Source organism: Astatotilapia calliptera, chromosome 19 (assembly GCF_900246225.1).
Source record: "Astatotilapia calliptera chromosome 19, fAstCal1.2, whole genome shotgun sequence".
NCBI classification, from domain to species: domain Eukaryota; kingdom Metazoa; phylum Chordata; class Actinopteri; order Cichliformes; family Cichlidae; genus Astatotilapia; species Astatotilapia calliptera.
The window spans coordinates 6470736-6496511 of record NC_039320.1 but is presented as its reverse complement, the minus strand read 5'-3'; the positions used below and the strand labels follow the sequence as shown (position 1 = coordinate 6496511).

At 42.0% G+C, this 25776-nt stretch overlaps 3 protein-coding genes and 1 pseudogene across 5 annotated transcripts; 1 reads left to right on the top strand and 3 right to left on the bottom strand.

The window, feature by feature from the left end:
• Positions 1–4776: 4776 nt before the first annotated feature.
• Positions 4777–8006, top strand: LOC113011629 (growth/differentiation factor 7-like). The gene is given in 3 exon segments (XM_026151196.1): positions 4777–5278; positions 5281–5337; positions 6253–8006. Coding segments are annotated over 3 exon segments (1176 nt in total). The 5' UTR covers positions 4777–5076; the 3' UTR covers positions 7170–8006.
• Positions 8007–8024: 18 nt separating this feature from the next.
• On the bottom strand, positions 8025–11939 carry LOC113011626 (lipid droplet-associated hydrolase-like). Of its 3 annotated transcripts, none has more exons than XM_026151192.1 (7): positions 11689–11939; positions 11231–11411; positions 10637–10771; positions 10394–10563; positions 9403–9643; positions 8972–9054; positions 8025–8585 (listed from the first exon to the last, which is right to left on the bottom strand). In XM_026151192.1, the coding sequence occupies exons 2-7, from the start codon at positions 11346–11348 to the stop codon at positions 8346–8348; spliced, it is 987 nt and encodes a 328-aa protein (XP_026006977.1). In that variant the 5' UTR covers positions 11349–11411; positions 11689–11939; the 3' UTR covers positions 8025–8345. The 3 variants fall into 3 exon arrangements, with proteins under 3 accessions (XP_026006977.1, XP_026006978.1, XP_026006976.1); XM_026151193.1 differs by having other exon boundaries at positions 11231–11326; positions 11689–11938; XM_026151191.1 differs by having other exon boundaries at positions 11231–11939.
• A 439-nt stretch (positions 11940–12378) lies between these two features.
• On the bottom strand, positions 12379–13866 carry LOC113012655 (trichohyalin-like). Its single transcript, XM_026152957.1, has one exon. It carries the CDS (start codon positions 13864–13866, stop codon positions 12379–12381), a length of 1488 nt encoding a protein of 495 aa, XP_026008742.1.
• Positions 13867–16931: 3065 nt separating this feature from the next.
• On the bottom strand, positions 16932–20039 carry LOC113011620 (trichohyalin-like; annotated as a pseudogene).
• Positions 20040–25776: the final 5737 nt, after the last annotated feature.

Sequence of the window (25776 nt, the reverse complement as noted above, 5' to 3'; positions counted from 1 at the left end):
AAACCAGCACAAACGTAGCACAAACGTTTGATACCACTTTTGTTGGATTTGAAGAAGGTGGGGGGGCCAACTTCACTCACATGACGACATGACAGCTCCCCAAAAATGAAGCCAAAACGTCTCTATCGCCCCCTGGTGTCTGGCTGCAGTATAGGTCATAAACCCCGCCTCCTCCATGGTAGCGGATGGGACCGGGGTCAGACTAAACTAAAAAAAAAAAAAAGTAAAATTTATTCTCCTTAGATAATTTTTTTCCAAAGATTCTTTCTTTTGTTTTCAATAGTTCTCATTACGCTGATTTATGTTCAAGGGGTCTCCTCTTCCATAAGTTTGATTCTAACTCCTACCGCGGTGATGTTAAATTGGGGTGAAACGTCATCATAAGACTTTTAACCGGCAGCTGCAGTCACGGAGAAACTTGCGTATCTCTGTTCGGGAATAGCAGATAGAGCGTAGGCTCTGAGAGGAGGGCCAGCGTTTACGCTACGAAAACACGACAGAGTGTTTTAACCTGACAGCCTGAGGTGTTCTTCAGTAAACTGGACTACCCGACTGAAGGACCCGAGGCCCTGCTGCACTTTTTCGGTAAGTTAAACGTGTTTGTAAGCTAATTCGTAACTACTAGTGATGGGCAGATGAAGCACTGAAGCTTTTCATCCAATTGGTTCACCCCAGCACAAAGCGTCTTGAAGCTTCATTTGCTCTAGTAGGACACCTACTGGACGTAAAAATATTAGTTGGCAAGAATTTGAAGTGTGGCCTTTTGCACACAGCCTGTAAATGTCAACAACAAAAGGAGTGTGTAAAACATTTATATTGTAATGATGCAGTATACTGTGTATATTTATACTGGCAGTATGGAAAATGATTATTTGGAAATGCTTAAAATGGAAATGATCATTTACTGTGAGGTGAGGTGTGGTTGGGGTGTGGACAGTGGTTGTGCTTTTGTAACGTTGAGGTATGGACAGCTACACACTGAGGCCTCAGTCCTGCCTGTTCACATTTTATTCTGTAAAAACTAAAAATTTTTATGACCTTTTTAGTGGGGAGAACATAGCTAGGATTTAATGATTTAACAAATCTTTTACATCCTTTGTCCTCCACAATGCTAAATGGCTGGGAGTCCTCAATCACCATGCTAACCAGGTCTTCATCTATTTGAGATTGTTCTCCTGAGGAAAGACAATAAAGACAAAGCACAAATATAAATATCACACACGTAACTTATAACAGCTGTATAATATTGTTATATCATTTAGTAACATTACTGCATGCTATATTATCATGGCATTTGATGGCTCACCTAAGCATGGATGAGGTGTTGCTGTTATATCCCAGCTCCCTGGCACATAGCAAACACTTCACCTTGTACAAAAGTAAAGCCGCTTAACATAAATTGTATTGCACCATCAGTATTATGAAAATACATCTTCTGTAGAAATTTACATAGCTTGTTGGGAGGAATAAAATCAAAATGTTCCCACACAGGGGAGGACATCCTCCTCTTCTTAGCTGGCTCCATTCTCTCCTAACTTTCTCTCCTCACTCTCATAAACCTCCAAACTGTCTCCAAACTCTCACTAACCGCAACTCTCCATCAAACACCCACATTTTGACTGAAGTCTGAGGGGTTTGTATCGCTGTCATAGCTCGCGGCAAAGTTCGAACCACTTCGTGAACCAGTCACGTGGTACAGCCGGGCAGCGAGGCTTCGGACGTCATCATTTTCAGCTCCTCCCATAAATGAAGCAAGTCTCGATACGCGCATCGCAGAAACGCCCCCTCCATTACTCAACACAAGCTTCGAAGCCTCGATACAGAAGAACGTCACATCACTAGTAACTACTAGAGATGGACCGATCCGATATTACGTATCGGTATCGGTCCGATACTGACCTAAATTACTGGATCGGATATCAGAGAAAAATAAAAAATGTAATCCGATCCATTAAATATCACGAAAGCACCTCACAAAACTTGTAACTCACCTCAGAACGTTAGCATGTCGGAGCAGTATGCATCACGTGATAGAGCGGCTGTGGCATGCGGGACCTGTCGGTGGTCTGGATAGCATTTGGAGCTTCGCTAGCAACCTGGCATTTCATCTCCGACAAAGTTATTCCCGAGAGAAGTAAAGCAAGTGTGTAAGTCCATCTCTGAATGTTTGTAAAGCATTCCTGCGTTAAGCTTAACAAACGATATATGGAGCGACTGCCTCTTCTTGCTGCTACTTCAATCATGAAACTGCTTAATGATCAGCTGATCGGCTTTTCTGTAGCGAGTCCGTCTCTCTGGTTTGCTTTTGGCCCACTTTGCACCAGAAAGAGGAAACCACGTTTAAGCTTGATCAGCTGTTGTTAGAATGTATTTAATATTACTTTCTACTCGAGGATCTTTTTCTACGTAGCTGACGGCTGGTAACTGTGCAGGGGTGGATCTAGCAAAGTTTAGCCAGGGGGGCCGATAGGGCATGAACAGGGAAAAGGGGGCACAAAGACATACTTTTCTTTCTTATTCTCATTTAAAATGTCTAGCTTTTAATAAATAATTATCTGACACCCAAAGTTTTAATTTGATGTAAAATGAATAGAAGTCAATTACTGTATATAGTGACTATTAAGTCTAATATATATACCCTAGTAAGCTATAGTACTTTTTCCTTTGGGAAGGTACCATCTGTGCAGTCTGCAATTTTGTTGAAGAAAGATGTTGAATCTATTTAATATTTCTTTGAAAAATAATTGATTTCTGTGCATTTTTTTTCACACTGCATCAAATTAAGGTTGATTACGTCGATTAAGCATCATGAGGTGGAGCGTGAGGGGTGGTTCCCTATTTTTTATTTATTTATTTTTGTTGTTGCTGGGAGTTGGAACCCTATTAGTTAGGTTGCTTAATATTTATGCTAAGTACTCTTTAAAATACCAGAATAGGGAGGATGGTGTAGGTCTAAGTTTATTAGATTGATCAGTATTGCTGAACTACGAAATATTTTTTTTTTGCATACAGGTATAACAGAATAGCTTTAGTGTAGTTGTTGTTTTAAACTTGAGTATGAACTTATACAAAATGCAGCAAGATATTTAAAAAAACAGTTTTGTTGATTAAAACACACTATATCGGATTCATATCGGTATCGGCAGATATCCAAATTTATGATATCGGAATCGGTATCGGACATAAAAAAGTGGTATCGTGCCATCTCTAGTAACTACCGTCCTTAGCTCGGTCCTGAGACCTAGCTAGCTAAGATGAGAACTCGGCTGTCAGGGTTCGTTTAGCTAATCTGTGCAGGTGAATGAATTTACTAAATAAATCAAGAGAAACGCGCCGGGCTGCTCAGTCACTAATTACTGTTACTGTACTTTTATTACAAGTATTATACTGTAAAAACAACAGGCCGCATCCTGCTGCAGCTCCTGTGCAGAGCTGAATATTAAAGATGTGCAAACAACAGTATGTTTTCAGTCTCTTGCCACATCTGTAAAGACAGTAACATTTATTTAAAAGCTTGTACTTCAGTAACTCATTAATCAGGAAGTACGGATTAAAGTACTGTAGTGTACTGTGATACTGAAAAAATGTAAGAGAACAACTTCAGATCCTGAGTGTGTGAGGACAGAAGAATCAGCTTTATTTCAATTTTGAGGGATAAAATTTATATCTGAGTTTGATGGTTCTGTTCTCTTTGTGATTACAGGAGCTGCCCTCAGATTCAGACCTCAGCCCCCTCGAGTGACAGCAGACAGATCATCCAACATGTTCACATGTTAACTGCAAAATGAACTGATGAAAACCGTACAAAGGTTAACGTACCACATGTGCTGCAATGAAAGCTGCAGCTGTTTTATGAAAACAGTGCTTATTGCAATTAATTCAATTTTCAAAATTATTATTGTTCATTCACAAAAATTATACAAATTCTTATCTTTGAACTAACCAAATCTGGAATTACAAAAGAAAAAAAATCTTTACTCAACGCAGGATTTGAGTCGCATCTTGTGTTAATTTTGCAAAGAAATCATAATACCTGACAACTTCCCATGCGCCACTCCCAACACTCACATCACTGATGGTGACTGAAACCAGCCCTCAGTCATTATGCAAATATACTGTTTATAAGATTGGGGAAACCTGCAGTCAGCTGAGACTGAAGAAGTCACCTGGATAAGTGACGAAACGTTTCTCCCACTGAAAACGCTACGTCCAGATGAACAGAATCAACTTTTGGGGATTTAGTTACCTGGATGACTGAGAATGCATCAAGACATTTAATTTAGTTCTGTCTGTTATTGTCCTTATCATCCTGGAGCAATTGTAACCACATCATTTTTTCAGGGATTAATAAAGTATTCTGATTTTGATCCAGGAGCTTTACTGACTTGATACAACGTTTTTATTTTTAATTTTTTTTTTGAGCAGTACATTCATGTAAAGATATATTTTGTAATGTATTCATGTTTTGTGTTGTATCATGAAAGTTAGAAATAATAATAATAAAATAATAACGATTTAAAATAATTTTAAATTGTGAAATATTTGTAATTACTGTACATATGACGAGTGCAGTGTATTGAAAAGGCAGGGTTAATAAGATACAATGTATAAAACTACATTCCAAAGTGAGTCTGTGTTGATCAACAAAACCTAGGATTCAAACATTCAGAATGCATTCTTTATAAATTAGGAAAAAGTCTGATGCTCACAGTGAAGGCGTTGGTGGCTCTGCATGGCTGTAGGTTCGAGTTACATGTTAAACCAAAGGAGGGGGTTTTCTTCTGAAATGCTTAGATCCAGCTGAGTGTTAGACAATCAATGCCGGGAGCACTGAAGCTGGTTTTGAGGCATAAAATGGAACTTCTTTTGAAAACACCTTGTAGTCATTTTTCCTTTAATGTGACACATGTCTATTAATCTACAAAGCTGGCAGGGGGCACTGTCTACCTGTACACCTGCATGCAGGTACACAGACGATCTACATGAAGATGATCCTCTGAATGAAAGTCAGAGGGGATTTTTCTCAGTCTCACCCCCACCTGAAGCTCTTCATTTAACTTGAGGACAGCACCTCAGATGGACCGACCCGTGTTGTTTCAGCTCTGCTTTGCTTTCTGGGTCGGGATAGAGTGGACCGGAGCGTTGCAGTCCAGTTCGCAGTGGGGCGCGAACACGAGCATGATGAGGAGAGATCGGTCAGTTAACGGCTCGGTGGTCCTCCACGACTACATGGTGTTTTTATACCAAACATTGTCCAAACCTCAAAGCAGAGACTTTGATGTTCAGACGGAGCAGGAGCTGCTAACACAGTTACAAGTTTTGTGGACCAAGGACAAGGTTTGACACCAATTAATTCACTTTCCCTCAAATCCTGCCTAAAAAACTGAATGTTCTAGTTTTTATTACATCTATATTTGGTGTTATTCTGTTTTAAACAACCATATTTCCATTGTTGACACAGATTACTAAATGTATCACTGATTTTTAAAGTTAGTTAAAGAATTTAAAGTTAGTAGAAGTGATTATTTATGCGGGGTTTTTGCTATGTTGTGACCATCAGAAGGTCTCATCTCCAAGTTTACAGTTTTCATTGCCATTCACTCGCTGGGCTCTCGTCCTCATTTTCGGTTTGACAGCGTTTTCAGTAGACAAAGGTGAACGGCTTAGACATGAACTGAGCTGTGGTTTGGGAAAGCTCTGCTTTGCTTTCTGATTCTACACAAAAGCAAGAACGAACAGCTTGTAGAACGGGGGGGTGGGGTGTCGGTCACATATAGATAAGGGCCAGAAGGGGCGTGTTTGGAGGCGTGGTTCCGCTCCTGAAAATTTGATAATTTATCTCAAATGATCTAAATCCTCCCCTAAGTCAGCCTGAAAAACTTTTAATAGATTTGAAATCCATGAATGAATCCACCTACACCAACACATCAGCTTTATCATTTCAGCAGCATTTTAGTGCATTTCTTTCTCAACTTCCTGTTTTTGTTAAACGGGTTTAACAACAGGAATGACATTTGTAAATATCATTCCTGTTTAACATCACCCAGTTCCCTTTATGATGTTTATCACTGACTTTGATGAATGCCATAAAGACTTAGAGGTGACATCCTATGAAGAGCCAAAGAGCTGTATTGAAGACTGAGGCTTGAGTCCCACATGTGACCAAAGCCAGTGTTTGGGTCAGGTTTCCAGACCTGCACATTAAAGTTTACATGCTGCGTTGCTCTACCTTTATTTTCCTCCTATCCACAGATCCTCCATCATGGGAGAGCGGCCAGCGTTACGTCTTCGACTTATCCAGCCTGGCCAGGATGGAAGAGCTGGTGGAGGCCGAGCTGAGAATCCTCAGGAAGCCTCTGGCAGACCTTCGACCCACCCTAACAAGCGGAGGAAACCTTTACGACATCCGCCTGTACTCCTGCTCTTCGGAGAGACAGTTGCTGGACTCCAGAACTGTCGAGGTTTTGGGTGGTGGTCTTCCCAGGTGGGAGGTGTTTGACGTGTGGTCTGGCATGAAGGCCCATCTGAGGAATCCTTTGGAGCCACAGCAGGCCTGCTTCCATCTCCTGGCCTTCTCTGAACTGACCAACAAGGTGGCTGACCCGCTGGTCCTGGGGCTGGGTCGCACCCCTTGCCCAACCCAGGAGAAAGCTTTGCTGGTGGCTTTCTGGCATACCAACACTGCCGACAGTCTTTTCGGAGAGGTGACGCACAGGATGAAGAGCGAGGGCGGAGGATTTAGCCTCCCGAAGCCTCCGAAACTTATTCCAAAACACGTAAAGAAGAACCGCCGGCATCGACAGAGAGCTCTGTCCAAACGATCCTTCGGTGGGGCAGCGAGAGGAGGCAGGAGGAGCCGCTGCAGCCGGAAACCGCTGCACGTGAACTTCAGAGACCTGGGCTGGGACGACTGGATCATCGCCCCTTTGGACTATGAGGCGCGCCGCTGCGACGGCGTGTGCGACTTCCCGCTGCGTGCCCACCTGGAGCCCACCAACCACGCTGTGATCCAGACCCTGATGAACTCCATGGACCCTGATCTCAGCCCACCCAGCTGCTGCGTCCCCTCCAGTCTCAGCCCCATCAGCATCCTCTACATAGACTCAGCCGGCAGCGTGGTCTACAAGCAGTACGAGAACATGGTGGTGGAGAGCTGTGGGTGCCGGTAGCACACGCACAAACACAGGGCTCACCTCGTGTACTGGTCTAAGATTAGAGCAACACCTGCAATGTTTGTGTTTTTGCTCTGGTCTTTGTGGCCAATCACGGCAGAACAAGCTGAAAATACGCCTCTGATAGATGACGATGCTTCGCCATCTGAAGTCGTGTTATCAAGTTATTTCTGCTCCATTTGCATATTTGTAACTCTCACTTCCTGCATTCAGATTTTTCTCACCATGAACCAAGAAGCAAAGCTTTAGTCTCACAGATGCCCGTCACCTCATTACATCTGACACCACATCTGGAATATTAGTTTGTGTTTATTGTTAGTTTACTGAACTCAGCACCAGCCATTCAGTCTATAACCATGAACCTGCCCTCACACAGCCACTTTTTACTGACTGAGAAATTAATAAATGGTTTTGATGCAACTGCTTCAGTTTGTGTTTTTATTCATACCGACCGGTGTTCAGTTCCAGCTGCATTAACATCACGTGATCTTCACCGTGAAGGACGTGCAGCCACAGCTATCTGCACGGTGATGAGCGCACGCCTTCATGTGCTCACCTGTAAAGTGGCCCGGTAGATACTGGTGCTCGGGAACTTTTCCAAGATTTTTAAGCTGGGAGGTATCGAGGACCCGTCGAGGTCGACCAGCGAGGAAATCGGAAAGATTGAAAAGAGAAATAAAATCTGCTCCGAGAACACAGAGCGAGGCTTTCACTGCTTCATGCTGCGACACACTTACAGGAGCCTGAAGTGGGATTAACTTTATCTTCAGACCTAACCTGAAGCAGTAACACGGCCTGTTGTAATCTGTGTGTTTAATAAATTAAGTTTTCATTTATTCCCACATTATAAACAACAGTTAATATTACAGCAGTTATTTCACAAGCATTAAAAATACTGTTCCTCACATCTGCGGCTTCATCTGGACTTCTTTGAAATTTCACTGTAAATTTTCTAAACTTTAATAAATGTTTGGTCTCTATGATGAGCGCCCTCATGCCATCGTTGTACATTTTTATGTGATTAGCCAGGATATAAGAGTTGGAAGCATGTGGCCCCTGAAGGCTGATGCTGTGTTTAGTGTTTTCACTGAGCACAAACTTGTACAGCTTCCACGCCTGCACATCTTATTACACAAAGACAACGTGAACCTCTGGTTCGGCTCTGTGGTCTCGTTACAAACGTCCAGCTGAGGCACCGAATGAAGTGTTTTGGTCACCGGGAACTCGGCTCCGTAAATCTTCACGGATCCATTCAAACACCATTTCGGCGACTTCTCGTCCGGCGTCCAGCACGAAGGCGTGACGGAAGCCGTTTTCACACAGCTTGAAGTCGCCGAGCGGAAAGTCCCGCTTGATGTCGTGATAATAGTGCACCGGGCACCAGTGGTCGGTCGCTCCGTAATAAAATATCAGCTGAAAGCACAGATAGACAGACAGACAGAGAGAAAAGGGGAAACGTGGTTTTAGAGGGTGTGATCAAAGCAGCGCTCCATGAGCTGATCGCCAGCCTGCAGCCAGCAGAGGGCCGATCAGCTCAGCGCAACCAGGGGAACAACAGGTTTGACCTTTGACCCTCAGAGTCAGACTGCCGACGCCGAGCTCTGCCATAACATCTGACAGGAGCGCTGGGAGCGGCGTCAGGTCATGAGGTCGGTAAAGTGTCCAAAGTGTACAGAACAGAGCAGTAAGTGAAGCGTGAGCAATCAGAAGTGCTGTCTTTAATAAAAAGGCGACATCACCTGCACGGGTATCTGGCTTACATTTTCATTCGCTCCTCTTGTAGGCGGGGCTTTTCTTACCTTGTCGAGATGTTTCCCGATAGTCGTGTCATCTCTTTTTAGAACTTTCCTCATTTCCTGCCCGCCCAGGTACATGGCATTGGCTGCACGTGGAAACAAACCACAGAGGTTAAAGCTGGTCCGGCTCTCGCTGCAAACTCAACATTTCAAACCTCGGCTGTTAAATCTGAACCGCTGCCAGCCTGCTGGGGGAATTCCCATCATGCACTGAGCTCTTTCACTCCCAGTATATTAATATACAGCCACTGCATGTTGTAAATGTAACCCCCCCCTCCACCTTTCTGCAGGCACCTCTGGTGCTGACAGGGTTTCTCTCCATAATTCTGTCTCTGTGTTATCACATAAAAGCTTCTTATCAAAGACAAATGTCTGCAGTCTGAAAAGCATCTGCCCTCGCTGCATATCTCACAGAAGAACGAAGCATGGCCGACCTGCAGAGTCTCCACTGAGCAGACCCAGGGTGGGCTGCACCACAGTGAGGTCCAGAGAGCGGATTCCCCCCAGCATCAGTCTGATGAGGCCGACTTTGAGCCTGTCGGGCAGCAGCGAGAGCAGGAAGAGGGGCAGGTAGACCACGTAACGCATGTGACACAGCACGGGGGTCATGACCTTCCCCTGAGGGCTCTGAGCCATGCGCTCGATGGTGGGAAACAGCAGCAGCGCCTTCAGGACCTGCATTAAAAACAGAGAGGAGACAGAAGGTTTCAGACAGACAACAGAAAGCTCCGAGACAGGAAGCTGCAAACTGCGGAAACTCCCGGATTAGAGGCAGGGGGATTTTCATGTCATTTAATCCGTTTCCTGAAAAAGTGATGGGAGGGAAGTGAAGGGAGGGCTCAGTGCCCTCAGCCAGGATCTCGCCGGGCGCCATCCGAGCTGGTCATGCGCTCCAAAGACAGAGTTTGTGATTCCAACAAACCCCCACAGAGCGCTCCGCGGTGTAGCAGGTACGCATTCACCTAACAAAGGCTAACAAACCGTTTGATCCTAGGAGGAGAGAAAAGAAGGGCGTGCCAAATCAAACATGTGGCACTCCCGCTGTGAACGACAGCAGCAGGCTAAGGATGAAATAAGCGACAATAAAAACATAAAGAGTCTCCGTTTCTGAACGACAGAAACCTCAGAGCGGCCGTCGTATTCCGGGATTAAACGATCCCAATAAGTAAAAACTCATTTGGCTTGTTTTTAGTTTCGTTCTCACACAGAGCCTCCGTCCTGCTGATCATGTGATCAGGCTGAGACGACCACGCTGCGCACGGTCATGTCTGAGCTCCGGAGCCTTCCCTACGTCCACCATCCACTGTCCCTGCATGCTTCACTGTTTGGGTGGAGGCGTGTTGGTGCGTGCTGTAGGCTGTGTGTTTTTGTGGATCGAGGCCGATTTGTGGTTTCTCCTCAGACCGGAGAACTGCGATGACTCACCTTCCTCTCAGGATTTCTCTTCATCATCTCCAGAATGATGTAGCAGCCGATGGAGTGACCAATCAGGACCAGGCTGGTTTCTCTGGGAACGTGATTCCTGAGGAAAGCCAGCTTATGTTCGACCTGCCCGTCCAGACCAAACACGTCGTCCTCCGCCGCTGAGGCGCCGTCTGCAATCGGAATAGAAATGTCAGAACACCCGAACAAGCTGCTCCTCTCTCCTGTGAGCAGAGCCGTGCGTACCTTCGATCATGTCCATGGAGGCCGGAGGAGCGCAGTGGCCGGCGTGGCTTACGGCCCACACCGGGTGCTGGTAGCCACACCTGCTGTGGAGCGTCTGCATGAAGGTCCTGTAGAAGCCCACCACACCTGGGTTACCTGTGACAGACAGCACGAGGTCAGCGAGGCCTGTGGTAACCATGGTAACCGCAAACCTGATCCAGAGCACGTCACAGTCCAAATCAGAGGACTGCCCTGTACTACAGTAATACTGCAGCTGTACTACAGTAATACTGCATTTGTACTACAGTAATACTGCAGCTGTACTACAGTAATACTGCATTTGTACTACAGTAATACTGCAGCTGTACTACAGCAATATTGCAGCTGTACTACAGTAATACTGCATCTGTACTACAGTAATACTGCATTTGTACTACAGTAATACTGCATCTGTACTACAGCAATACTGCAGCTGTACGACAGTATTACTGTGCTGTACTGCAGTATTCCTTCAGTACAGGGTATGTCCTGATGTTTGAACTCCTGAGCACAGCTTCCTCCGGAAGTATGAAACACAACAGGTGCTGCTGAGCTGTGGATGTGGGCGGGGCTCACCTGGGATGATGAGGAAGAGCACCTTGTGTGCAGAGGTTAGGGGGCAGGATCCAAACCTGAGCAGCTCCGTGGCGGCTCCGCAGCAGTAGAAGAAGTCTGTGTGTGGTGGGTCCATCATCAGCCCCGAGGAGAGACACGCAGGTGTATCAGCAGGTGTATCAGCAGGTCCAAAGGTTCCAGTCTGATCAAAGGTTCAGACTGAGCTTCACATTCACAGCTGCAGGTGTTCACGCTGCAGGTTTCAGCTGGTCACGTGTCTCACTAACAGCTGATCTGAGATCTGAAAATAAGCTTTAACTGACCTGAAAACCCAATAACTAACTAACCACTAACTAACTAACTATCTATCTAACTAACCAACCACCGTTAACCGCTAACAGACTGCAAACTAAACCGTTCACAGGCTGACGTCACACCGGAAGCTGATACTATGACACGCTGTAAATAAAACTGTTTACCTGTCAGAACAATTACGAATAAGTACTACGATATCCTCTCCATGCAGGTGCTGCTCGCTTTCAACCGCTTCCTGCTTCGCACTGCTGCACGCTGATTGGCCAGTTGCAACGCAGCTTCTTCTTTTTATTGGCCGGTTCAGTTTCCAGCTCATTACCGCCCCCACGGGCCCGGAGTGTAACTACACCCGCTGTTAACTTGAACGTACCAAATGACAATTAAAATGGTAAATGGCCTGTATTTATATAGCGCTTTACTTATCCAGTCATCCACCCATTCACACACACATTCACACACTGGTGATGGCAGCTACATTGTAGCCACAGCCACCCTGGGGCGCACTGACAGAGGCGAGGCTGCCGGACACTGGCACCACCGGGCCCTCTGACCACCACCAGTAGGCAACGGGTGAAGTGTCTTGCCCAAGGACACAACGACCGAGACTGTCTAAGCCGGGGCTCGAACAAGCAACCTTCCGATTACAAGGCGAACTGCCAACTCTTGAGCCACAATCGCCAAAATAGAATTATTATTTTATTTTGTTCATTGTTAGTCTTTAAAAAAGATTTTATCCGTTATTTTTATTTTCCTCAGTTTATTATGTAACGAGATTTACCTTTTGTTTGTCATACTGTGTATTTCAGTTTTTATAAGTCATATTTATCGTCTTGGCTTCTGTAACATATTTATATTCATCCCAGACTTTCAGATGAACATGAAGATAAAACTGTTGCCTCCTCTATTCGCTTTGCCTTGTGCACATCTGTGTGCATGTCTTCCAGCTGCTGGTTTCTCTTCTGGATTTCTTGAAGTCTACACTGCAGGTCTTTATGTGTTTTCTGTTGTTCTTGCTTTTGCGCCTGGATTTCAGTGTTTTTGTACTTCAAGGTCTTAGAAAGTTCCTCAAGTTCGGTATTTTTTCTCAGCATCTCATTGATGCTACTCTGCATCGCTGAGCATTGTTTTTCCAGCTTTTTCTTTTCTTCTTCCAGTACAGTTGATTTGTACTTTGTTTCGTTATACAATTCTTGGAGTGCTTGATTTTTCCTCTGGAGATGAAGTTTTTCTTCTTCCTGTTGTATTTTCTGTTGGTCTTTTTCTTGAAGAAGCTCTTTATTTCCGTGCACTTTTTTATCAAGCCTGATTTGGAGCGATCGGTGTTTTTCCTCCATCTCGTCAAGCTTGGAGTCCATTTCTTTCTGTTTCATTTCCAGTTTCTTCTTGTCTTGAAGCAACTGTTGACTTTTGTGCAGAGTTTTGTCATGTTTCACCTGCAGCGCTTTGTATTTTTCCTCCATGGCTTGGAGTTTGCTCTGCAGGTCTCTCTGCTCTACGGGCTCTTGTTTCTTTTCTTGGAGGTTCTCCTTATTTCTCTCCAGAGCTTCATCAAGCATTACTCGCAAGCCTTCATTTTGTTTCTCAATGTTCCTCAGCTTGCAATCCATTTCTTCCTTTTTTATTTTCTGTTGGTCTATCTTGTGAAGAAACTCTTTATTTCTCTCCAGAGCTTCATCAAGCATCACTTGCAAGCCTTCATTCTGTTTCTTGATGTGCCTCAGCTTGCAATCCATTTCTTCCTTTTTTATTTTCTGTTGGTCTTTCTCGTGCAGAAACTCTTTATTTCTCTCCAGAGCTTCATCAAGCATCACTTGCAAGCCTTCATTCTGTTTCTTGATGTTCCTCAGCTTGCAATCCATTTCTTCCTGATGTATTTTCTGTTGGTCTTTTTCTTGAAGCAGCTCTTTATTTTTGAGCAGTGTTTCCTCAAGAGTTAGTTGCAGCATTTTCAGTTTTTCCTCCAAGACTTCAAGCTGGGAGTCTGTTTCTTTCTCCAGCATTTCTTGTTGCTCTCTCTCTTGAATGAACTCTTTATTTCTGTGCACTGTTTTCTCAAGCTTGATTTGGAGCGATCTGTGTTTTTCCTCCATCTCGTCAAGCTTGGAGTCCATTTCCTTCTGTTTCATTTCCATTTGCTTCTTGTCTTGAAGCAACTGTTGACTTTTGTGCAGAGTTTTGTCATGTTTCACCTGCAGCGATTTGTATTTTTCCTCCATGGCTTGGAGTTTGCTCTGCATGTCTCTCTGCTGTGTGGACTGTTGCTTCTCTTCTTGGTGGATTTCCTTCAGTTTTTCCAGAGCTTCGTCAAGCTTCTCTTGGAGCTCCTGGTTCTTCTTGACCATGTTTTCCTGTTTTATGCTCTCTTTTTTCTCCTTTTGGAGCAGATCTTTATTTTTTTCCAGAGCTCCATCAAGCTTTTCTTGGAGCTCCTGATTCTTCTTGAGCATTTTATCCCCTTTAATGCTCTCTTTTTTCTCATTTTGGAGCAGATCTTGAATTTTTTCTAGAGCTTCATCAAGCTTTTCTTGGAGCTCGTGATTCTTCTTATCTTGGAGAGCCCATTGTTTCTCCTCAATAATACCTTCCCTTTCCTGAAGCTGGTAGGATAATTTTTCTAATTCAGCGCTCTTTCTCTCATTTTCTTCTGTCAGGATCTTAATCTTTTCTCTGTTCATGAGATTTTCCTTCTCCATTTCTTCCAATCGCTTTTCCTCTAATTCCACCTGTTCATCCCAAGGAAGAGAGCTGATGTAAGGGTCTAGGGACTCATACCATGGAATAGAGCTGGGGTCAGCTTCTTGTCTTTCTTGCTCTTTCTGAGACATGTTGGAGTCTGTATACCGTGAGTACGAAAAGTATCCAGATGTTTGAAAATGCTTTACTGGTGAACGTTTGAATGCTGCTAACATAAGTGCTGCAAATAACGGACTGAAAGTTGTACCTCCTCACCCCTATTTATGGATTCAGAAGCCTGTGACATCACAATTCCATAAGCCAATGAGGTTGTCACATGACATTCTAGAATGAGGTCATGTTTTTGTATGAATTTTTTAAATAACATCAACATTCCGTAAGCCAATGAGGTTCTTACATGACTTTTGAATGAGGATAATTATTTTGTGTTAATCGACATAGCCTGCTGCAGCTCAGAGCTCGTGAGCTCAAACGATCCTCCAACCTCAGCTTCCCGGTAGCTTGGATTACAGGCACGCGCCACCGCACCCGGCGAGAAGCAGCTACGTTAACAGGGCTTTTAACTATGTCTGAGGTGACATCATGACACTAACCTGCTGCCCATCATTAGCAAAGTTGTAATGATGGGCAGCAAAGATGAGGAATGAATGGTGCACAATTGTTATATGCAAGTTTTTAGAAAGCTCGTGGTTAACCCAAGAGTATTTTGTCACAATATCAAGAAGAGTAAAGCTTCAATGTCAAGAATAGATAGGAATATAGGGAATTATATATTTTTATTTAAAGACAGGACTCACATGTTTTCATTTCTAGTCTTTAAAACCTGTCTCTATCAGGGACGTGCAGAGAGGTTTAAAGGGGCGGGTGCTCAAAGTTAAAAAGGGGCACATTGAACCATGCTGAATAACAACAACACACATTCATCAAGAATCTAATATGGGAAGGGCAGGGCTGTGTTGATCTGAGACTGTAGACATTAAAAAGTCCACAGGAGAGATGGTAGCTGATTAAACAAGTTTCATGAGATAATAACAAAATGCAAAGATTGGTGACAGCGCTTGGAACCATAAGGCAACGAAAAACTGTGACATAAACTCGGCTCTGCCTGTGAATCACTCTTTGCTTCTCTTCTTCCTTCCTTCCCATCATTTCATATATCACTCTCCACTTGCTGTCTATCTGAGAACAAGGCACAACTTGCTATTGCAATAAACTATAATCTAATTATCCACACCTAACAACTCTTGCACTTAATCTATAATAAAATGATGACAGCAAAATGTTATAGCCCTGCCTTTAGTAGCCTCATACAGCTCCTACTGTTTCCTCCTCATGTCCTTACCAGCCATGTCTGCACAATGTTATATCATGAGTAATATTTTTTTAAATCCAGCTAAATAAAACACACACATGCACACACAGTGACATTTTAGACCTTCTTCAGAATACTGTATATACTATGGGCATCCTTACATTATTATTTATTACTAGAGCTACAATAATAAAGCAATGAGGAGGGGGAAGTAATAAATATGAAATAATGTATTTATGATGATTCCATTTGTTTCACTATCCACTCTGTGCAGGGCAAAGCTTATTACATTTTTAAACTGTAGAGATACAATCATTTTACTGCTGTAAAATCCAACTTTTGTCTTATTTAAAATATAAATCTAATATAATCTGCTTCTTAATGTATGTTCTTTAAAATACAGCGTGTGTTTTTTAATATATTATAATTATAATAATTATTATGTGGACATGCATATTAGATCGTTTTTTAGTGAAATATAATCCCTCCAGAAAGGCAGGAAATGCCCAGAAACTTACTTTAAAACTAAATATGTTCCCTAAAACGGTGACAGAGCTACAGACCCATGACAGCCTTACACAGGTAGCCAGCAGCTATGACCAGCACTACTTGTGCAGTTAATAAAAGGACAGGTAATGTTTGTCACGCTGTTGCACACACAGCACGCTCGTTTGTTTCAGTTCGTCAGTTGCAACAAGACAGCTTACCAACGTGTATGTAATAAGCTAATACTCCTGTGTGCTACACACTACAGTGTGCGCTGTACACCTACTTACTGGGTTTGTCGCATCAGTCTGTGTCTCTGAGTTAACTTGTGTTTCTCCTACAGCTCCGGACCGCAACAAATGCGCGTGCTCTTTGTGAGCTCGTTCCCGGCTCGTAACCAGCGCGTTCTGCCGTCGAGGGCGATCATTGGTTAAATGTGATCATGTGATTTATGCAAGCCAGAGCCTTTTATTTAGCAAAACTATGATTAATAGTTAAATATTATTGTTGAGGGGCACAGACAGGACTCCGCACGCACACACACATAAAATAAATAAATAAATAAATTAAAAAAATTTAAAAGTTGCCTCAACAAAAGGGCACTTTGGGCACTCATCAGGAAAGGGGCGGGTGCTCAAGCCCCTCTAGCCCCCCCTCTGCACGTCCCTGGTCTCTATCCATCTAGTATTAAATCTTTCTGGGAAACAAGTATGTATATTATGCACACACACAAACACACATGCAGCTATTACCTATTTCTTGTTTTTATACCTAAGATGAATTATTGTTGAATGAAGACTTTTTTTCAAACAAATGTAAAATGTGGGCAATTGTGTTTATTGGGTAAAGGAAAAGGCAGAAGGGGGGGAAAGGATAGAAAGAATGAAAGAGAGAGATGAGAGAAAACCCCAACAATCCCCTCTGAGCAAGCAGCAGGCGACAGTGGATAGGAAAAACTCCTTTTAAAGTGAAAGACACCTAAAGGAGAAACCTATGGCAGAACCAGGCTCAGGAGGGGGCAGTCAACTGCCGGGACTGGTCGGGGGGTGAGGGTGAAAAAAGAAAAAGGAGGGAGGGGAAGGGGGGAAATGAAGATGGAATAGAGGTGGAGGAAGACGAGGTTACATCAGGTGAGAAGCAGCAGTGCCCCTCCTCCAGAACCAGTGGAAGCGTTTTTTCTTCTTTTTCAGATACTCTTCCACCAGCACTTTTTTCTCAATGATGAGGGTTTTCAGCTCATCGATTGTTTCTGCGTTTTCTTTCTCAAGTTTGTTGCATCTTTTCACCATGTCTTCTAATTGTTCTTGTTTTTCTTTAAGCTTGTCTTTCAGTTCTTTAACTGTTGCCTCCTCTATTCGCTTTGCCTTGTGCACATCTGTGTGCATGTCTTCCAGCTGCTGGTTTCTCTTCTGGATTTCTTGAAGTCTACACTGCAGGTCTTTATGTGTTTTCTGTTGTTCTTGCTTTTGCGCCTGGATTTCAGTGTTTTTGTACTTCAAGGTCTTAGAAAGTTCCTCAAGTTCGGTATTTTTTCTCAGCATCTCATTGATGCTACTCTGCATCGCTGAGCATTGTTTTTCCAGCTTTTTCTTTTCTTCTTCCAGTACAGTTGATTTGTACTTTGTTTCGTTATACAATTCTTGGAGTGCTTGATTTTTCCTTTGGAGATGAAGTTTTTCTTCTTCCTGTTGTATTTTCTGTTGGTCTTTTTCTTGAAAAAGCTCTTTATTTCCGTGCACTTTTTTATCAAGCCTGATTTGGAGCGATCTGTGTTTTTCCTCCATCTCGTCAAGCTTGGAGTCCATTTCTTTCTGTTTCATTTCCAGTTTCTTCTTGTCATGAAGCAACTGTTGACTTTTGTGCAGAGTTTTGTCATGTTTCACCTGCAGCGCTTTGTATTTTTCCTCCATGGCTTGGAGTTTGCTCTGCAGGTCTCTCTGCTCTACGGGCTCTTGTTTCTTTTCTTGGAGGTTCTCCTTATTTCTCTCCAGAGCTTCATCAAGCATTACTCGCAAGCCTTCATTTTGTTTCTCAATGTTCCTCAGCTTGCAATCCATTTCTTCCTTTTTTATTTTCTGTTGGTCTATCTTGTGAAGAAACTCTTTATTTCTCTCCAGAGCTTCATCAAGCATCACTTGCAAGCCTTCATTCTGTTTCTTGATGTGCCTCAGCTTGCAATCCATTTCTTCCTTTTTTATTTTCTGTTGGTCTTTCTCGTGCAGAAACTCTTTATTTCTCTCCAGAGCTTCATCAAGCATCACTTGCAAGCCTTCATTTTGTTTTTCGATGTTCCTCAGCTTGCAATCCATTTCTTCCTGATGTATTTTCTGTTGGTCTTTTTCTTGAAGCAGCTCTTTATTTTTGAGCAGTGTTTCCTCAAGAGTTAGTTGCAGCATTTTCAGTTTTTCCTCCAAGACTTCAAGCTGGGAGTCTGTTTCTTTCTCCAGCATTTCTTGTTGCTCTCTCTCTTGAATGAACTCTTTATTTCTGTGCACTGTTTTCTCAAGCTTGATTTGGAGCGATCTGTGTTTTTCCTCCATCTCGTCAAGCTTGGAGTCCATTTCCTTCTGTTTCATTTCCATTTGCTTCTTGTCTTGAAGCAACTGTTGACTTTTGTGCAGAGTTTTGTCATGTTTCACCTGCAGCGCTTTGTATTTTTCCTCCATGGCTTGGAGTTTGCTCTGCATGTCTCTCTGCTGTGTGGACTGTTGCTTCTCTTCTTGGTGGATTTCCTTCAGTTTTTCCAGAGCTTCGTCAAGCTTCTCTTGGAGCTCCTGGTTCTTCTTGACCATGTTTTCCTGTTTTATGCTCTCTTTTTTCTCCTTTTGGAGCAGATCTTTATTTTTTTCCAGAGCTCCATCAAGCTTTTCTTGGAGCTCCTGATTCTTCTTGAGCATTTTATCCCCTTTAATGCTCTCTTTTTTCTCATTTTGGAGCAGATCTTGAATTTTTTCTAGAGCTTCATCAAGCTTTTCTTGGAGCTCGTGATTCTTCTTATCTTGGAGAGCCCATTGTTTCTCCTCAATAATACCTTCCCTTTCCTGAAGCTGGTAGGATAATTTTTCTAATTCAGCGCTCTTTCTCTCATTTTCTTCTGTCAGGATCTTAATCTTTTCTCTGTTCATGAGATTTTCCTTCTCCATTTCTTCCAATCGCTTTTCCTCTAATTCCACCTGTTCATCCCAAGGAAGAGAGCTGATGTAAGGGTCTAGGGACTCATACCATGGAATAGAGCTGGGGTCAGCTTCTTGTCTTTCTTGCTCTTTCTGAGACATGTTGGAGTCTGTATACCGTGAGTACGAAAAGTATCCAGATGTTTGAAAATGCTTTACTGGTGAACGTTTGAATGCTGCTAACATAAGTGCTGCAAATAACGGACTGAAAGTTGTACCTCCTCACCCCTATTTATGGATTCAGAAGCCTGTGACATCACAATTCCATAAGCCAATGAGGTTGTCACATGACATTCTAGAATGAGGTCATGTTTTTGTATGAATTTTTTAAATAACATCAACATTCCGTAAGCCAATGAGGTTCTTACATGACTTTTGAATGAGGATAATTATTTTGTGTTAATCGACATAGCCTGCTGCAGCTCAGAGCTCGTGAGCTCAAACGATCCTCCAACCTCAGCCTCCCGGTAGCTTGGATTACAGGCACGCGCCACCGCACCCGGCGAGAAGCAGCTACGTTAACAGGGCTTTTAACTATGTCTGAGGTGACATCATGACACTAACCTGCTGCCCATCATTAGCAAAGTTGTAATGATGGGCAGCAAAGATGAGGAATGAATGGTGCACAATTGTTATATGCAAGTTTTTAGAAAGCTCGTGGTTAACCCAAGAGTATTTTGTCACAATATCAAGAAGAGTAAAGCTTCAATGTCAAGAATAGATAGGAATATAGGGAATTATATATTTTTATTTAAAGACAGGACTCACATGTTTTCATTTCTAGTCTTTAAAACCTGTCTCTATCAGGGACGTGCAGAGAGGTTTAAAGGGGCGGGTGCTCAAAGTTAAAAAGGGGCACATTGAACCATGCTGAATAACAACAACACACATTCATCAAGAATCTAATATGGGAAGGGCAGGGCTGTGTTGATCTGAGACTGTAGACATTAAAAAGTCCACAGGAGAGATGGTAGCTGATTAAACAAGTTTCATGAGATAATAACAAAATGCAAAGATTGGTGACAGCGCTTGGAACCATAAGGCAACGAAAAACTGTGACATAAACTCGGCTCTGCCTGTGAATCACTCTTTGCTTCTCTTCTTCCTTCCTTCCCATCATTTCATATATCACTCTCCACTTGCTGTCTATCTGAGAACAAGGCACAACTTGCTATTGCAATAAACTATAATCTAATTATCCACACCTAACAACTCTTGCACTTAATCTATAATAAAATGATGACAGCAAAATGTTATAGCCCTGCCTTTAGTAGCCTCATACAGCTCCTACTGTTTCCTCCTCATGTCCTTACCAGCCATGTCTGCACAATGTTATATCATGAGTAATATTTTTTTAAATCCAGCTAAATAAAACACACACATGCACACACAGTGACATTTTAGACCTTCTTCAGAATACTGTATATACTATGGGCATCCTTACATTATTATTTATTACTAGAGCTACAATAATAAAGCAATGAGGAGGGGGAAGTAATAAATATGAAATAATGTATTTATGATGATTCCATTTGTTTCACTATCCACTCTGTGCAGGGCAAAGCTTATTACATTTTTAAACTGTAGAGATACAATCATTTTACTGCTGTAAAATCCAACTTTTGTCTTATTTAAAATATAAATCTAATATAATCTGCTTCTTAATGTATGTTCTTTAAAATACAGCGTGTGTTTTTTAATATATTATAATTATAATAATTATTATGTGGACATGCATATTAGATCGTTTTTTAGTGAAATATAATCCCTCCAGAAAGGCAGGAAATGCCCAGAAACTTACTTTAAAACTAAATATGTTCCCTAAAACGGTGACAGAGCTACAGACCCATGACAGCCTTACACAGGTAGCCAGCAGCTATGACCAGCACTACTTGTGCAGTTAATAAAAGGACAGGTAATGTTTGTCACGCTGTTGCACACACAGCACGCTCGTTTGTTTCAGTTCGTCAGTTGCAACAAGACAGCTTACCAACGTGTATGTAATAAGCTAATACTCCTGTGTGCTACACACTACAGTGTGCGCTGTACACCTACTTACTGGGTTTTATCTTGTTTTATTAACTCATTTTTGAGACACTGCATTGTCTTTTCTGTTCTAATTGTTTTTATATTGTCTTACATTCATTTCTATGAACTTCATAGCAACAGTCATAAGTTACAAAAACTGGCAAGTCACTTATATCATTTATCAATATCCCCCTTTTATATTTTCTTCCATTACATTTGTAAAAATATTATCTAATAGAGTTGCACCATGAGTGGTTATTCTCGTCGGTCTTGTTATCAGGGGAAATAATCCCATACAATACATTGAATCAATAAATTCTTCAATTCTCTTATTATGATTTGGGTTCAATAAATCAATATTAACGTCTCCACAGATAAACATTCTTTTCTGATTCAGATTTGTATACAAGTCCTCCATAATGTCCTTAAAAGTCTCAATCTTTGACCCTGGTGCTCTATATATGCAACTGACAATCATATTTTTCTGTTTTTTCATATTTATTTCCACTGTTATACATTCCATCACTCCATCTACCACCCTCGTCAATTCTTCTCATTTTTTCAAACCTTAAATTTTTATCAACATAGAGTGCCACCCCACCTCCTTTTTTATTAGTCCTATCTAAGTGGAGGAATTCATATCCCTCTATCTCAAAATCCTCTTCTTTTCCAGTGTTTATCCAAGTCTCTGATATTGCTATTACACCAAATGGTTGATTAAACTGTGCTATATATTCTTTAATAAATTGAAAGTTTGCATATAGACTTCTACTATTGAAATGAACCATGGTTATATTCTTACCCCACTCTAGGTTCCTATTAAATAGTTCCATTGTATAATAATTACAGTCCTTTAACATTTTGGTAAAAAAAATTACAGTCAGGATCTATATTGCTATCATACCCCAGTGTCCCACTTTCAACATCCATTTGATTTGTTACTTGAAATCTGTCAGACATCTGACTTTATTATATATCTTATCCACATACCATCACTTTAACAATACTTTGTCTAAGCCAAGTACCAACCAATTTGACAATTCATTGAAAGTACCATCGACCATCCCAATGCTTTGCCTTACATTTTATCAGCCGTATTTTTCTAATTCTGTCAGCTCTTTAATGACTAAGACCTTTTGGCTGCTCCGGTGTTCCATTTAACTTAATGAACACCTTACAATCTGATGTCCAGGTTGACTGTATTTTCTTCTGTTTTCTTAATAATCTTGCTTGTCTTGCAATATCTGCGTTTTTCTTGATTAGGTATTCATTAACGTACACATTCGTTCCTTTCAACTTTCTCCTTGCTTCAGAAGCTCTTTCTTCTGCTTCCTATTAAAAAATCTTATAATAATGGCAGGTTTTTGATTCTTGTTTTTTGTTAAATGTTAAATCTAAATATTATATTTGAAATCTAAATCTAAACGTTAAATCCCAAATGTTAATGTTAAATCTAAATGTTAAATCTAAATGCTAAAGTTTAAATCTAAATGTTTAGGCTAACATGCAAATGTATTGCACAGATCAGCGGAAATACCAAAATAAAAGCTTCCCGAAAACCTCCGGTGCAAAAGTGTGCCGGTAGTCGGTCAGACACGTTCTCACTCCCAAAGCGTAATAATTTTCGCTAGGTGACAAATTGTCAACATTTTATGCTTTCGGGTAACCCACACGTTCCTGAAATGACGGCATCGGAAAAAGGAGAGCACATGAGAACCAGTTTGGATTCAATCTACAGATGTTCTTCTTTCATTTTCTAAAAATGCTTTGGAAAACACTATTTTACGTCATTTAAACTGCTAGTAAAGGTTGGGAATAAGGTTATAGTAAGGGCTAAGGTTAGGGTTTAGGGCTGGACACACATGGCTGGAACGTCTATTATGGCGGGACCGTCATTCCACTGGAATTCAGCCATAACCCGACCATGAGAAAGCACGTCCGGCGATTTAGCTGAAAACATCGGAAGATCCGTTTTGTCGGCCCTCCAAAGGTTCAGCAGTAACTGCACTCTTAGCAGCTGCAGTCTCCACTTTACAATCGCTGCAGCACATGTCCAGCAAAATCGCTGGACATGCTCGTAGCAAGAAGTGAAGCAGCACATGGCGGGGAGAAGTGAGGAGGAGAACAGACACAATTTTGCACACAGAGGTTTTCGGGAAAGCTTTTAATTTTGGAATTTCCGTTGATCCGTACAATAAATTTGCATATTAGCCTAAACATTTAGATTTAACATTTAACATTTAGATTTAACATTTAACATTTAGATTTAAATATAATATTTAACATTTTAGATTTAATATTTAACATTTGATGAAAAGTTACAAATATTTTACTAAATGTTGTAAAAGAATTACTCGAAAAGCATGTTTCCACTTTACAAACGGCGCCCCATATATCACAGCTGACTGTCTTCAAATCCAACAAAAGTGGTATCAAACGTTTGTGCTACGTTTGTGCTGGTTTGTGCTGCAAAAATTTTCGTTTGTGCTACTATCATTTTAAAGATATTAATAAAAATTTCTAGAGGTCATCAGAGGTCAACCAGCCCCCCCACATTAATTAAATCAAACAAAATGGGTGTCAATCAACTGTGCTAGGTTTGTGCTGGTTTGTGCTGCTAAAATTTTCCTTTATGCTGCCTCTGTTTTAAAGATATTAATGAAAAGGTAAAGGTCAAAAGGTCAACCAGCCCCCTCACATTACCCAAATCAAACAAAATTGATGTCAAACGTTTGTGCTAACGTTTGTGCTACGTTTGTGCTGCAAAAATTTTTGTTTGTGCCGCTATCATTTTAAAGATATTAACAAAGATTTCTAGAGGTCAACAGAGGTCAACCAGCCACCCCATATTAATGGAATCAAAACAAAATTGATGTCAAGCGTTTGTGCTGGTTTGTGCTGCAAACGTTTTTGTTTGCGCTGCTAACATTTTAAAAATTTTAATAAAATAACGTCTTGATGCGTGCTTAATCATCCAGGTAAGTAAATCCCAAAAGGTTGATTCTGTTCATCTGGACATTTTCAGTTGGAGAAACGTTTCCGTCACTCATCCAAGTGACTTCTTTTGACCTTTACATTTTCATTAATATCTTTAAAACAGAAGCAGCACAAGCAAAAATTTTAGCAGCACAAACCAGCACAAACGTAGCCAGTGTTGGGAAGGTTACTTTTAAAATGTATTCCATTACAAAATACAGAATACATGCCCCAAAATGTATTCTGTAACGTATTCCGTTACGTTACTCAATGACAGTAACGTATTCTGAATACTTTGGATTACTTAATATATTATCATGCTTTTTACAACAACGTGAATGTACTATTGCTGTGTGATTTATTACTATTACTGAAGGTCCGCGACTCCGAACTGTAGTAAAGGGACCTCTGACTAATACGGCGGGGTCCCTGTCGGCTTGTCGCCGAAAACTAGCTCTACTTTGTTGTGTGGGTCAACTTTTCTTGCGAGAGACAGAGAGAGGCGTTGAAAGACTGCTCCAACGGAACTTATTGTTTTCGGAGGAAAACACGAACACGGTGTACAGTCGAGTCTTAATAGCTTACTTACAACTGGCTCGTCAGGCACTCTTCTTGGCTGAAGTGGTTATTATTATATTTACATGCTTCCAGCTCCCGTTTTTCCTCGATGACAACTCGTACCTTTCCACTCCCCTTTTTCTCCCTCCTCGCGCTCACAGACCCATAACGTGTATGGCAGTCCATTCTCCCTGCAACACGGACTACACTGCCCATGATGCTACATTCTTTAATAATAATAATAATAATAATGGATACTTTATTGATCCCCATGGGGAAATTACTTGTTTTTCTCTGCATTTGACCCATTCACTCAGTGAAGCAGTGGGTAGCCCACTAAGCAGGCGCCCGGGGAGCAGTGTGTAGGGACGGTACCTTGCTCAGGGGTACCTCAGGGTATCCGTTAAGTGGATTCGAACCGCTATGCTTGTAGCATTCTGCCTGTTAGCTTAGCCAACAACAACAACGAAAAGGCGCTCTCTCACCCAGGAAACACACAGTCGCAGAGAGAGAGAGAGCGTCGCCCTGTAATCATGGCAACCGTAACGCTGCCGCCTGGAACAACAGAACGTAGCTGTCAAACAAAACCCAAACAGTCCTGACCTGCGACAAAATGAAACAGGAAAGTACCGCAGTGTAATCCATTTATTTCAACAAAGTAACTGTACTCTGAATACCACCTTTTTAAACGGTAACTGTAACGGAATACAGTTACTCATATTTTGTATTTTAAATACGTAACGGCGGTACATGTATTCCGTTACTCCCCAACACTCATAGCTGGATTGGCCATCGGGCATACCGGGCATTTGCCCGGTGGGCCGTTGGTGATTTTTGTTTTTATGGGCCGATGGATTTTTTTTTTTTTTTAGGAAGGGTATATATAATGAAAGGTGTTGGATTGGCCAGTTGGTCATGATCGACTCTGGGCTGGACCAATTACAGCCGAGGAGGCCGGATGCACCCGCCCCCTTGTTTAGCAATCACGTGATTTTTCGCGCATTGCATGCCGGGAACTCGTGGCA